The sequence below is a fragment of the Grampus griseus genome, assembly GCF_964374135.1.
Source record: "Grampus griseus genome assembly, chromosome: 1".
Classification (NCBI taxonomy): domain Eukaryota; kingdom Metazoa; phylum Chordata; class Mammalia; order Artiodactyla; family Delphinidae; genus Grampus; species Grampus griseus.
In genome coordinates, this window is record NC_139017.1 from 5,980,911 (window position 1) to 5,993,405 (window position 12,495).

Consider the following 12,495-nt stretch of genomic DNA (forward strand, 5'->3'; position numbering starts at 1 on the left):
GTGAAATACTAGGAGCAAATTGAGAAAAGTCCATTACATTGACTTTATTTGAATAAAGTTATAAAATATCTAGTTCTTTTGCTTGTGGTTTCAAACAACTCTATGCTAGTAGTCATTTGATAAGATAACTCTGATACATAAAAAATTAAATTATTTTTATAAAGAAACTTATATTGGAGGATGCAAGGATATTTTATCTGGTTCAAATATAAGTTCAAAAAACATATTTTCTAATTTTTTAGTAGCAGAAAGTTAGTATCAATGATTATGATTTTGCTCTTTCTGCAAAAACTCTCATGAGATATATAATTATATTAAGATATTAGCAAAAAATAAGAATATAACTCCAGGCTACATGATTCCTAAAATATCTAATTACCAATATGCATTTCTTTTAAAGTCTCAAATATCCATCAGTGTGGAAGAGTGGGAAGACACCAAAGATGCCAAAGAGCAAGGTCACCACCGAAGTAACCACCGCAACTCAACATCCAGTGACCAGTCCGACCATCCCCTGCTAAGGAGGAAGAGCATGCAGTGGGCCCGAAGACTGAGCAGAAAAGGTCCCAAACACTCCGGTAAAACAGCTGAGAAAATAACCCAGCAACGCCTGAACCTCTACAGGAGGTCAGAAAGACAAGAGCTTGCTGAACTTGTGAAAAATAGAATGAAACACTTGGGTCTTTCTACAGTGGGATATGGTATGCTCTTTACAAGTATTGTATGATGTGGACTTGTGATTTCTTGCAGTTAGTTGTAACAGAGTTGGCTCTAATTTAGTAACTTAAGAATCACATTTTTGTTTCACAGGTCAGTTTGAAGGGACTAGTAACACATGTCTAATCTCCTAGAGACAATTATAATGTTAAAAAGAGAGCGCTGAAATTTTTAAGTATTTGCTCAGGTCTCTAGACACTGTGTTGAACCCATTACAAGAATTATCTTAATTTAATTTTCACAAAAAATCTTCCATTTTAGAGATAAGGAAACTAAGTCAAGTAACTTGCTAATTAGCTTGTTAATAGCCTGACTGAGATTTGTATCCAGTTCTGTCTGGCTCCAAAGTCTGTTTTACACACACACACACACACAAACACACACAACACATTTTATTTTAGGACCTGGGATAAAATAAATTTGTGGCATTGGCAAGTAACTAAATGGATGAGCCACAGATGAACCAAAATGTTTCTATAAAATTTGTTCAGTTTGTTGTGATCCAGAAACAAAGAATCTTCAAAAGCTTTCATCTGAAGCTCAAATAGTGCTTAACCTCATACAGTGCAGATATGTCCCAATGATTGTTATGCTCTTATGTTGATATATGATCGTAATATATATATTGCATATAGCACAGCTTAAATAAATAATGCAAAGACAATTTTAAAATATGTCATTTATCACTATAAGAATTTTATTTAAAGGAAATTTAGTCAACATATGAGAAAATCAAATAATAAATAAGGTGTTTTAGTTTGTTATATATATATACATATATATGTATATATATACATAACTTGGGTAAATCAGGAGCTAAGATGTCAGTATCATGTAGGTTTTAAGGGTAACATAGAATAAATGCCGTATTTGCCCCCATCTCATCTTTATTATTAAATCTCAACTTGAAACAGTGTACATAGGGAGAAATTTTAATCATTGAACTGGATGGAGTTTAAAAGAAGTTATCTGTGTTTCTTTGAACAAGAAGACGAAGCATATTTACTGAGTACTTAATCTATGCCAGGAATTGTGTTAGGTGCTTTATGTATATTTTCTTATTACTCCTTATAAACACTGATTAGATGTGTGTCCCATTTTGCCCTTCAAGAAGTTGAAGTTCGAGAGGTAAAAGATCTTGCTCGAGGACATAAACTTGAAATATGTTGAAGTCAGGATTCCATAGGTACTTGAAATTCATAATTATATTTCACTTACTTAAAATGTAGTACAGACTCATTCATGACGAATAATTTTAATATAAGCACAAAAGGTCTTATATTGAGGCAAATTAAAAGAAAAAAATCTTAATTTAAAAATTATGTTAGGAGCTCTTTGCCAATTTAATGACATGAAGTATGATTGTACTTCTTAGTCCTATAATTACATGTACTTTTTCTAGTTATTATTCAGGTATTTTTTTTCTTTTTTTTTTTAAAGTTCTAGTACGTGATTATCCATCCAAGTTCCAGCTGTGTTTCATGAACATTATAACCCCAGGCTGGTCCTGAAGGCAGTGTGGCAAATAATAGTTTGACTCTGAGAGACACAAGATGTGTGAACTGACTGCATGGGAGACTCATCAGGAAAGCATATTATGTTATTGCTAATAAAACTTCTATCAGTTACCTTACATTTAGCCATTCTTTTTTTTATGTAAATTTATTAATTTAATTCTCATGCTAATTCTTACAGGAAGGAAGAACAGACACTGTCCACCGTTTTTTCTCTTTTCTTTCCTTCTTTCTCTCTCCATCCATTCTATCCATCTATCTACCCATAGATCCATCAATCCGTTCTAAGTCCTGTATTGGGACCCTCCAATAACATAGCAATTATGAAAACAGGATTTGGAATCTAATGCATCATGGGCCTCTGAACTTCTCCATTTATTCCTAACTCACAGTAATTCATCCATTCAACAGATATTATTAGGTTGCCTTCTTAGTGTCAGGCACTGTTCCAGGTACTCGGAATAGACCAATGACCTATTCAGACAAGACCTCTGCATTTATGGAATTTATATTCTAGTGTCAGCTGGTAGATTTGTTGTATTATTTAACTTCTCAAGGCCATTTTCTGATTTCTGAAATAGAAATAATAATACCTATGTTGTAGGTTTTGTTGTGAAGGACAAATGGGATAATGAATAATAATGTGCTTAGCCCAGAACTGGCATTCAGCTAATCCCACAGATCTACCATGTATCTGTCTAAGTACTGTGTGTCTGTCTGTGCTTTATACATAAAAAAAGTAATTTTTTTTTGCCCACCTCAAAAAACAAACAAACACATTTTGCACCCTTGGGGGCAATGTTGTCTTCAAGCAGAATACATGCTATGAGACAATTATTGTTTTACATGTTTGCCTTTCTTTTTTCTTTTTTGGGGAAAAAGGAAATGTCTTACTCATTCTTTAATCTTTGTATCCCTAAACCAATTACACATTTCCTGACACATAGGAACCCAGTAGCTGCATGTTGATTGCATGAACAAATGGAGTGCTTACAGATGAGAAAACTGGGTCTCAAATATAAACGATTTACTTGGATCTCCCAACCTAGTATACACTCAAGTCAGTCCTTTAACTTGTGACTTTTGACTCCATATATTTTTGTGAATCCACTGGACCACTTATTTTTCCTACATTAGTGTCAATATTTTGTAGCGCTTTACAGATTTGAAATATTTTTAAGTGCTTTATACACAATGCATGATGATTGATTTAACCACGAGTCATAATCTGATTTTTCTTGAGTAGGTGTTGCCTGATTCAAGAGAATGAATAGATTTCTTTTGACCTATTGGATATGAGACAGAAAGGAGAGAAAAGGGAGTCAAAAGATGACTTTTGAGGGTTCTAGCTGGAGCAAGTAAGTGCATGGTGGTGACATTCACTGAGCTTAGAAGAAGAGGAATACTTTAGGGTGAAGATAATACATTTAATTTGAGTGCCTGGAAGACTTCAAATGGATAATGATCCATAAGAGGCTAGATTTCTGCTGTCCGGTGCTCAAGAAGAACAAATGAGATGTGTATATAGACTTGGGAGTCATCAGCGTATAGATTTTGAGTAAGGTCATAGAAGTAGATGGAATAACCCCAGGTGAAGGACTACAAGAGAACTCTAGAAAATACATTCCTGGAATGTTAAGGGAAGAATTATTTTCTTTATAAAACAAGAGGCTGAAGTGTCTAGAACTGAATTACCCAAAAGATGTGTCATAGTACAATAATATGCTATCAGTCGGTTACATGTTTTATTGTTACATTGATTCTTTATACCTTTCAAAGGCCAGGTGGGGCCTGGGTTGGTCAGAAGCTGGTCACTTCTAGTCATAAGCAGGTTTGACTGCTACCCCAATGTAATATAAAGTTGTATGTCCTATGTGTTTTATGATATGAAAAAAATGTTGAAATTTTGCAGTAGAGAAATGGGAGAGAATGATTAATAGTGCAGAAAGTATAGTGATATGTCATTGCTGACCTTGGTGAGGATAGTATCAGTTGGATAGCATGTGTGAAAGCCAGATTTGAGTAGCGTTAGGATGAATTAAGATCTAGATATAGTGGATTTCATATATTAGGGACCTCAAGATATTGAAAATTTAGTCTTCTGTCTTATTGCTCCATGATCTATTGTTTCCATTGCCAAAGTCATATCACGGTACAAGACGTATGTTGAAATTCCATCCAGGAGGAAGGAGGCAGAGACCAGAGAAGAAAGGGTTGTCTCCTCAATTAAAAGATATTACTAAGTAGTTGTGTACACCATTTCCACTATGTCCCATTGGCAAGCAAGTATGTTTCATTTTCAGTGGCCTGAATCTAATATTTAGGAAGATAAGGCAAATGTCTTTTGAAAGACAACTATTCTCTGACTCAGTGGATGTTTTTTAAGAAATGTCATGGTGAAGGAGAGGTGAGAAATCTGGAAGAATCTGGATGAGAAAGTAGAGAGGGAAGAGGGACTATTTTTCTTTTATTTTTTTTTTTAAGGTCAGAGAGGTAAGAGCATGTTTAAATAAGATTAAGCCACCAGTGGAGAAGTTGAAAGAAAATATAGGAAAGATATCACAGTTGGAGCCCTTGCTTAGATATTTGGAAGTGAGGAAAAGATGACTGTTTTAAAATGCATAAACAGGTAGGTATTTTGACAGGAAGTTGAGTAATATTTCACGTGATAGTTAAGAGATATAATCGTCTGTTGAGAATGATGGCAAGAGTGGAAGGGTGAGTGTTTTAAAAATAAGCCAGAATGTTTGCAGCTTCAGAGGAAAAGGTGTCCTTTCTGCCCGAGACTAACCTTTCTGTCTTATTCTTGATTAAAAAAATTTTTAATATAGAAAATTTCAAGCACGAATAAATGTAGAAAGAAAAGTATAATGAACCCACGTATACTCATTTTACTGCTTCAACAATTATCAACTCATGGCCTATTTTCTTCCATGTATATGCCCACCAATTTCCTTCATGTCTCATATTAATTTCAGGTAAATTTCAGACCTCATATATTTCAGTAGATACTGAAATATATAGATAGTAGATCTATCATTTAAGTACTAGTTTAAAAAATATAGCCAACTACCATTTTCACACTTAAAAATAATTTTAATATCATCGAGTGTTCACTTGTTCAAATTTCCAGTGACCTCACAAATGTCATAAATTTTTTAGACTTTATTTAAATTAGGATTAATGAAGGTCTGTGCATGGAGATGGGTGACAAGTTTGTTAAACCATTTTTAATTTCCCTCATTTTGTATTTTTCCTACTGCAATCTATTTCTTGAAGAAACTCACTCTCTGTCCTGCGGTTTCCTAGACTCTGAATTTCCACTCTACGTTGGCCTATTCTATTCCCTGCCTTTTCTTTTTTTAACCGTTTTTTGTTATTACTATGAACTCCTAGATTTAAATGTATTTTATATGTTTTAATCCATATGTTATTAGATTATTCATCATGTTGTTCTAAATTTGGCCAGTGGGAGCTTCTTCAGATAGCCTCCTGGGTCCTTTTGTCATGACATCAACTGTCTGTGATCGACTTCCCTTGCTCTCTGTAGGACTAAATGCTCCCCACCTAAAATAAGCCATCCCTCCAAGGATCCTGTCTCTTTTAGTGGGAAATGGTATTTCAAGATTATAACCAAGTTTCAGAGATGTTCATTTTTACTGTGTTTGTCACTTTATCTGAGTTTTTCAGTCAAGAGCTAAAAGATTGGGTAGATAGATGATAGATAGATAGATAGATGATAGATAGATAGACAGTTGATAGATAGATAGATGATAGATAGGTAAACTATTTCACCAGTTCATATGGATACTTACAATTAAAATGCAGGCTATAGGGATTTTATTTAACTTTTCCTGTCCTATATCTATACTTTCTTTTTCCTACACCTAGATTACTGCTTGTCAATAACAATAGAAATGATTGAATTATAAAAAATCATATTGTATTTTTTCACAGTATATATAAAACAGTCTCAGAATATAATATAATGTGAATATTAACACTATAATTGCTAAAAATGCATTTTTATGCATTCTTTACTTTATAGACTAGCCCAATAGGGATGTTTAGTAAAACTATTCTAAGTCTTGGAAAAGTTCTTCTTGATGTGGTTATACTATCAATTGGATATAAAGTTAGACTCATTTCTGTTTTCAGTGTTTAAGAATTGCTTTTTCTAAAATTTAATTTTGTTTTTTAGTTATGTAAACTATGTACACAGTCCAAAGAGAAATATTTAATACAAGTTATATTCAAAGAAATTTAACATCTGTCCCTGTCACTGCCACACAATCTCCTTCTCCTCCGTGAGTAAACTTTTTTAACTTTATGGTTTATCCTTCCATTTTTAATTATAAATTTAAAAATATATATGGTAGCATGATATGTTCCTTTCTTTTTTTTCCCACATTACTTCTTTCACTTAACAGTACATCCTGGAGATCACTGATTTAGTAGAATATAGAAATAGTTCTTATTTCTTTTTACAGTTGCCTAATGCTCCATTGTATAAGTGTATCTTAGTCTATTAAGCTAGTCGTTTCTGTTTTTTCTAATTACAAAGTCTTGCAATTAATAGGCATATGCCTACATCTTTCTGTGTTTTTTCTCAGTGTGTCTTTGGGATGGATATCTAAAAGTGAGATTACTGGATTAAAGATTAAATGTGTATATATATATAAAATTTTGCTATTGGAAAAATTTTCCTCCTTAAATATGTATGATTTTGCGTTTCTGCCAGAAAAGTATGAGAGACCATTTTCTCAAAACCTTGCCAACAGAATGTGTTGTTAGACTTTTGCATGTTTTGCCAATCTAATAGATTTTTTAAAGTGGTTTCTCAGCATGCCTTCTTATTCTGATGAGGTCAAGCATCCTTTCATGTGGTTAAGAGTCATTTTTAGTGAATTATTCATATCTAGCCAATTTTTATAGATTTATTTTTTGTTCTTAATATTTTTAGAGGTGCTTATGTATTAGGTAAATTAGAACTATGGATATTAATGGCAAATATTCCTTTCTCAGCTTAGTCTTTTTCCTTTACTTTTATTATTTTATATTTTAATCCAATTTTTAAATCATTTGCATGATTACTGATCAATTTTAAGTAATAGGAACATGTTTCTCTCTTCCAGTTTAGAGAGAAATTCTTCTATTTTTTTTTTTTTCATTACTTATTTGGTTTCACATTTTGCATCTAAATATCCCATCTGTTTGGAATTTATCCTGGTATATATGGTGAGCAAGGGAACACAGTTTTGTATTATCTAAGATATTTTTTCATATTTAGTTATACAATACCACTTATTAAAATGCACACCCCATTCTATTGATTTTTAGATCCTGTTTTAGCAGATCCTAAATTTGTACTTGTTATTGGGTCTATTTCTATACTTTCTGTCATGTTACAATGGTCTGTCTGCCTCTTCTGACAAAAACACCTACTGTTTTAATTGGAGTCTTTGATATCTGGTAGGGCTAGGAGCACTGCACTCTTCTTTTTCAATATTTGCCTAGCTATATTTGGATGCTTCTTCTTCTGAATTAATTTTATAATTAACTTGTTTGCTTCAGATGAAAAGAAAGGATTCTTTTCCCATGCTTTTAATCCTACTTCTTCCTGGCTCCTTCAAATCCAGATGCTGTCATCTAATCCCACTAATCTTTCATGTTTCTCCCTTTCCTTTCTCTTAGTTCCTCTTCCAAGGAAATCAGGTCTCCTTCCCGTAATCCCAACAGAAACGCACATGCACACACACATGAATGCACACACACGTGCACACACACACACCCTTTAGTCTTCACCTTTTCTCTTGTGTTCTTTCTTTTATCTACTAATTACATTCCATGTCTGCGCATTATTACCTCACATTTACTCTCCACACATTTCTCCATCTCTACCCCTTTTCTGAGAACACTGTCACATACAAAGGATTCTTATTTTCCCTGCTCTATCTACGGCAGTATCCTTTCCTGGATCCTCTTTCTCTGTCCTCTTTCTGAATTTACCTTTCAACTAAGTGTTTGCATGAAAATCACTTCAAATGATCAAACTTGTAGAACAATGCTGCTTTATAAGTGATAGATTAGAAAAGTTATTTTTATACTATTTAAAGAAAAACTTAATTATATCTCAAATAGTAGGAAATCATAAAGAAACACTGAAAAAAATGCTTAAAATCTAAAAAGTCACTAACTTAATATTTGATAATTAACCATGCTTGCTGAAGGCATGGATTACCTCTCACTTGTTTTTTATAGTATTCAATTCCAAAAGAAAGGTAATTCTTAAAAACCAGGGGATAACATTTTTAATATTTCCTGACATGCCTATCTCTACAGGTTAGGTTGAAATACTATAAATGCTTGTGCATGTATTAACTAAGATAAACATATACCTATCCCCCAAAAGACATTAATGAGATAACAGGTATATAATCCCTCACTTGCAATTTTAAAATCCAAAATTTCTGAAGACTGAATTTTTAAGCAGATTTGACACTAAAACTTGTATAAATGCTGAACCTTATCCAAACTTCTTGAAACTCTTTGTATCCTTTATCAGATTTATTGTGAATATTCATATGTTTGCTACAGAAATATGAAATTGTCTGTTGCTTCAGGCCCAACTGAGTGTATTACATGAACTACATTATGTGCCCAATATTACTTTCGAAATCTAAAATATTCAGTTCTGGTACACATCTGGCCCCAGGGGTTTGGGAGACAGAATTTGAGGACCTGCCTGTCTTGGGAAATTAAATAACATGAGAATCTACAAATTCTGCCTGCTTTTCATTGAAATTTGTTTGAAAACATCTTCGATATAACTTTAAAAACTTATTGACCTCAAAGATCATGGCATTATATACTAACTGGCCATGTGTCCTTGGGTAAGTCACTGTGTCCCTGAATTTCATGTTCTTCAACCATCAAATAAGGGTAATCAGGTCTTCCGAAGGGGTGAGATATGAAATAATAGAATGCATGTGACAAAAGATTTTTCAGTCTATAAACTGTGCTGCAAATATATAGTTATTATTTTCTTTCTGTTAATAACTGGCATTATTCTTCAACAATCTATTTGGCTTTCATAGTCACTAAGAACTATTCTTAAACACTGTTAACAGACTCTTAATGATTAGCACTTAGAATGATGCATATTTTTAATATTCAATATTTATATTATAAGATTTTGTATTATATAAAATAGAATATATTTTCATATTATAAATCGGCAAGTAAGTGTTCCTGGTGTGACCGCTGCTACAGATTCTAGCTGATTTTGACATGGTTTATTTTACGTTTCATACTGTTAGTAAATGAGGGAATGCCAAGGGGGAAAAAATGAAATCCTTTTAAGTGATAAAGAGTAACTTCCAGTTAGACATGGCTTTCATTACATCCACCAGGAAGCCTTAGTTTCTTTGTTAAGTAAATTCATAATTTGCCTGAAATAACGGATGGGTTAACCAAGAGCTTTTTTTATAGTTAATATGGTGACTTAATTCTTAATCATCCTCTTTCTTATGGGATAGAAGCAAGCAAAAATAACAACAAAGGATTGTTATTCCCACCCAAATGTATGATATATATGGTGATGGCAGTAGTAGTAATAGTAGCAGTAATGGTAATAGTAAAACCATCAACTTCTATTTTTAGACTCTTTTATAAATCATTGACCATTTTCATATAGGCTTTTAGTAAAAAATTCCTCCAAATTCTAAACAATAGGTTAGGTACCTTTTTCTAGTAAAAGATTACTTACAAATTTATCCTAAAACAAATTACCAAAGAGGGAAAAGGCATCAAAGCTAGGTATTTTTCTAACGTGTTTTACAACATTTAGTATTTAGGAGGAACAATATAAGTATCTGAGATCACTGTAATGACTTCAATAACAATTTATTATTTCAAAAGAAATTGACACTGGATTTTTATTGATTTTTGAAATATATCATTTTCCATCTCCCAATATAAATTAGTACAATAGTGTTGACATGTACAATCAGTATATACTGCCAGTATAGATTTCTAGAAAATGGACGATTTAATGTTTCCAGAACTGACCCATTCTCACAAGGTGGCAGGCAGACACAGAAGGATAAATCCATGGTTTTTATGTTAATCTCATTTTGTATATAGAATGTTAATAGAAAGAAACAAACTCAATGGTTTTCTTAATAGATAAAGTAATGAAGCTTTCAAAGGAGGTAATTGCTGAGCTGATAATGATTTATGGTAAATGAAATTATTTCTGCAATGAATTTTCCATATATCCCTAAAGTAAAAGTACAAAGTTTTGTTTCATGGAGTTGTATCATATCCTTCCCAGAACATTAATTTCTCAATGATATCAACATTTTTACATAATTTAACACGATGGTTAACTTAATTGCACTTAAATATACATATATTTTATTTTTACAACTGGAAATTCAAGTATTGTGCTTTGGCATAAGTGTAAGAAAAATGTGGCCATTTGAATAAAATAAAATATTTTTTTTGTCATTGAGAAAAAAATTTAATTGGTTGAGTGAACTTTTTACTTCCAACATTTTATTATGAGTTGAGTATAAATAGTCAATGAGAGAAAAGAATGAGCTTTCTAAATACATTAAAACAGTAAGAAGAAATTTCCAATTATGATGACTGTTTATGCTCTCAATTTAAATAACTAGAAAAAATATAAATCAGTGTGTGCAGATATTGGAAAAAATTAGCATATAACTTTGTTATCCGAGAAAAGGTTAACAAATGAGTTAAGATTTTTACAGGCTGGAAGTCATGTAAGTGGACCCCAAATTAGAAAATATGACCTGTACCAGTAGAAAAAGATCAATCAACAGAAACAGACTCAAAAAACACAAATATTACATAGTTATTACAATACTATCTATATGTTTAAGGTGGTAGAGGGAAACAGGAGAATAAGGAGAGAAATTGAAGATATGAAACTCTTATTAGAGTTTAGAATTTGTAATGCAGTATTCAAAATAAAATGTGTACTGGATGGGATGTACATAAGAATAGCTACCACAGAAGAAAATATTAATGAACATAAATCCATAGCAATAGACTATCCAAAATGCAAAATAGAGAAGAAAATAAAAAAACCTTGAAAAAATAGTGTTAGTTACTTGTGGGACAGTATCAGATGATCATGTAATTGGTACTAGAAGGAGGAAGAGAATGGATATTTGAAGAAATAATGACTAACATTTTTTTTCCAAATTTGATGGGGACTCTATTCAAGATCTAAGAAGCTCGGTGAAACTCAAGCAATATAAATATAACAAATAAAATAATGCCAAGACACAATATAAAAAGTTGCCAAAAGCCAATGATAAAACGCCTCAAAAGAAGCTGGACAACACAGTATACTTACCTCTTATTGTGTTTCCATGTAGGCAGAAGAGCATTTTGGAAACAAAAACAACAACAACAACAAAAAAGAAGCTGGAGGAAGATGTCTTTTTTTTTTTTTTCTTGAATGAGAGACAAATAAAAGGACAATAGCAAACTTCTTGTCAGAAACTTCTCAAAGCAAATCACAGTTGGGAAACTTCTTTAGAGTACTGGAAAAAATAGTCTACCTAATACTCGATAAAAATATCTTTCTAAACTAAAAGCAAGTAAGGACAGTTTTAGGGAAAAAAGCTGAGAAAATTTGTCAACAGCAGCTCTGCAGCCTAAAAAAAAATGTTCAAAGAAGTTCTTAAGGTAGAAGGAAAATGATGCCAGGTGGAAAGTTAGATCTAAACAAAATAAGTAAGTATGTGGGCACATGTAAAATATACATTTCTATTTTTAAAATTTTGTTCAAAGATAATTTACTGTTTATAACAAACATTGTAAGGTTTATAGCATATATAGAAGCAAAGAAGTATGGCAGTAATAACTCAGATAATAAGGAAGAAATAGAAGTATAATGTAGTAAGCTTGTTATATTACATGTGAAGTGGTGTATTATTTAAGAGTAGATACCGAAAAGTTAAAGCTGTATATTTTAGACCCTAGAGCAGGGGACAGCAAACTGCGGCACACCAGTTTTTGGAGAAAAGCAAACATTCTTACTAGTTTTTGTATTTTTTATGGCTGCTTTCACTTTACAGTTTAAAAAGTTTAATAAGTAAAACAGAGCTCATATGGTCTGAAAAGTCTGAAATGTTTATTATTTCATTCTTTACAGGAAAAAAAAAACATTTGCCAACCCATGATCTAGAGAAACTACAACACTACTAAATCAAAGAGATGTAACTAA

General features: G+C 32.2%; 1 protein-coding gene across 2 annotated transcripts in view; it reads left to right on the plus strand.

Annotated features, from left to right (window-relative positions):
* Positions 1-12,495, plus strand: part of KCNT2 (potassium sodium-activated channel subfamily T member 2) — a 369,346-nt gene that overhangs the window by 344,993 nt on the left and 11,858 nt on the right. For both annotated transcript variants that reach the window (XM_082654683.1, XM_082654684.1), the window contains one exon: positions 401-701. In XM_082654683.1, the coding sequence (XP_082510809.1) occupies positions 401-701 (301 nt within the window). The remainder of the gene's footprint in view (positions 1-400; positions 702-12,495) is intronic.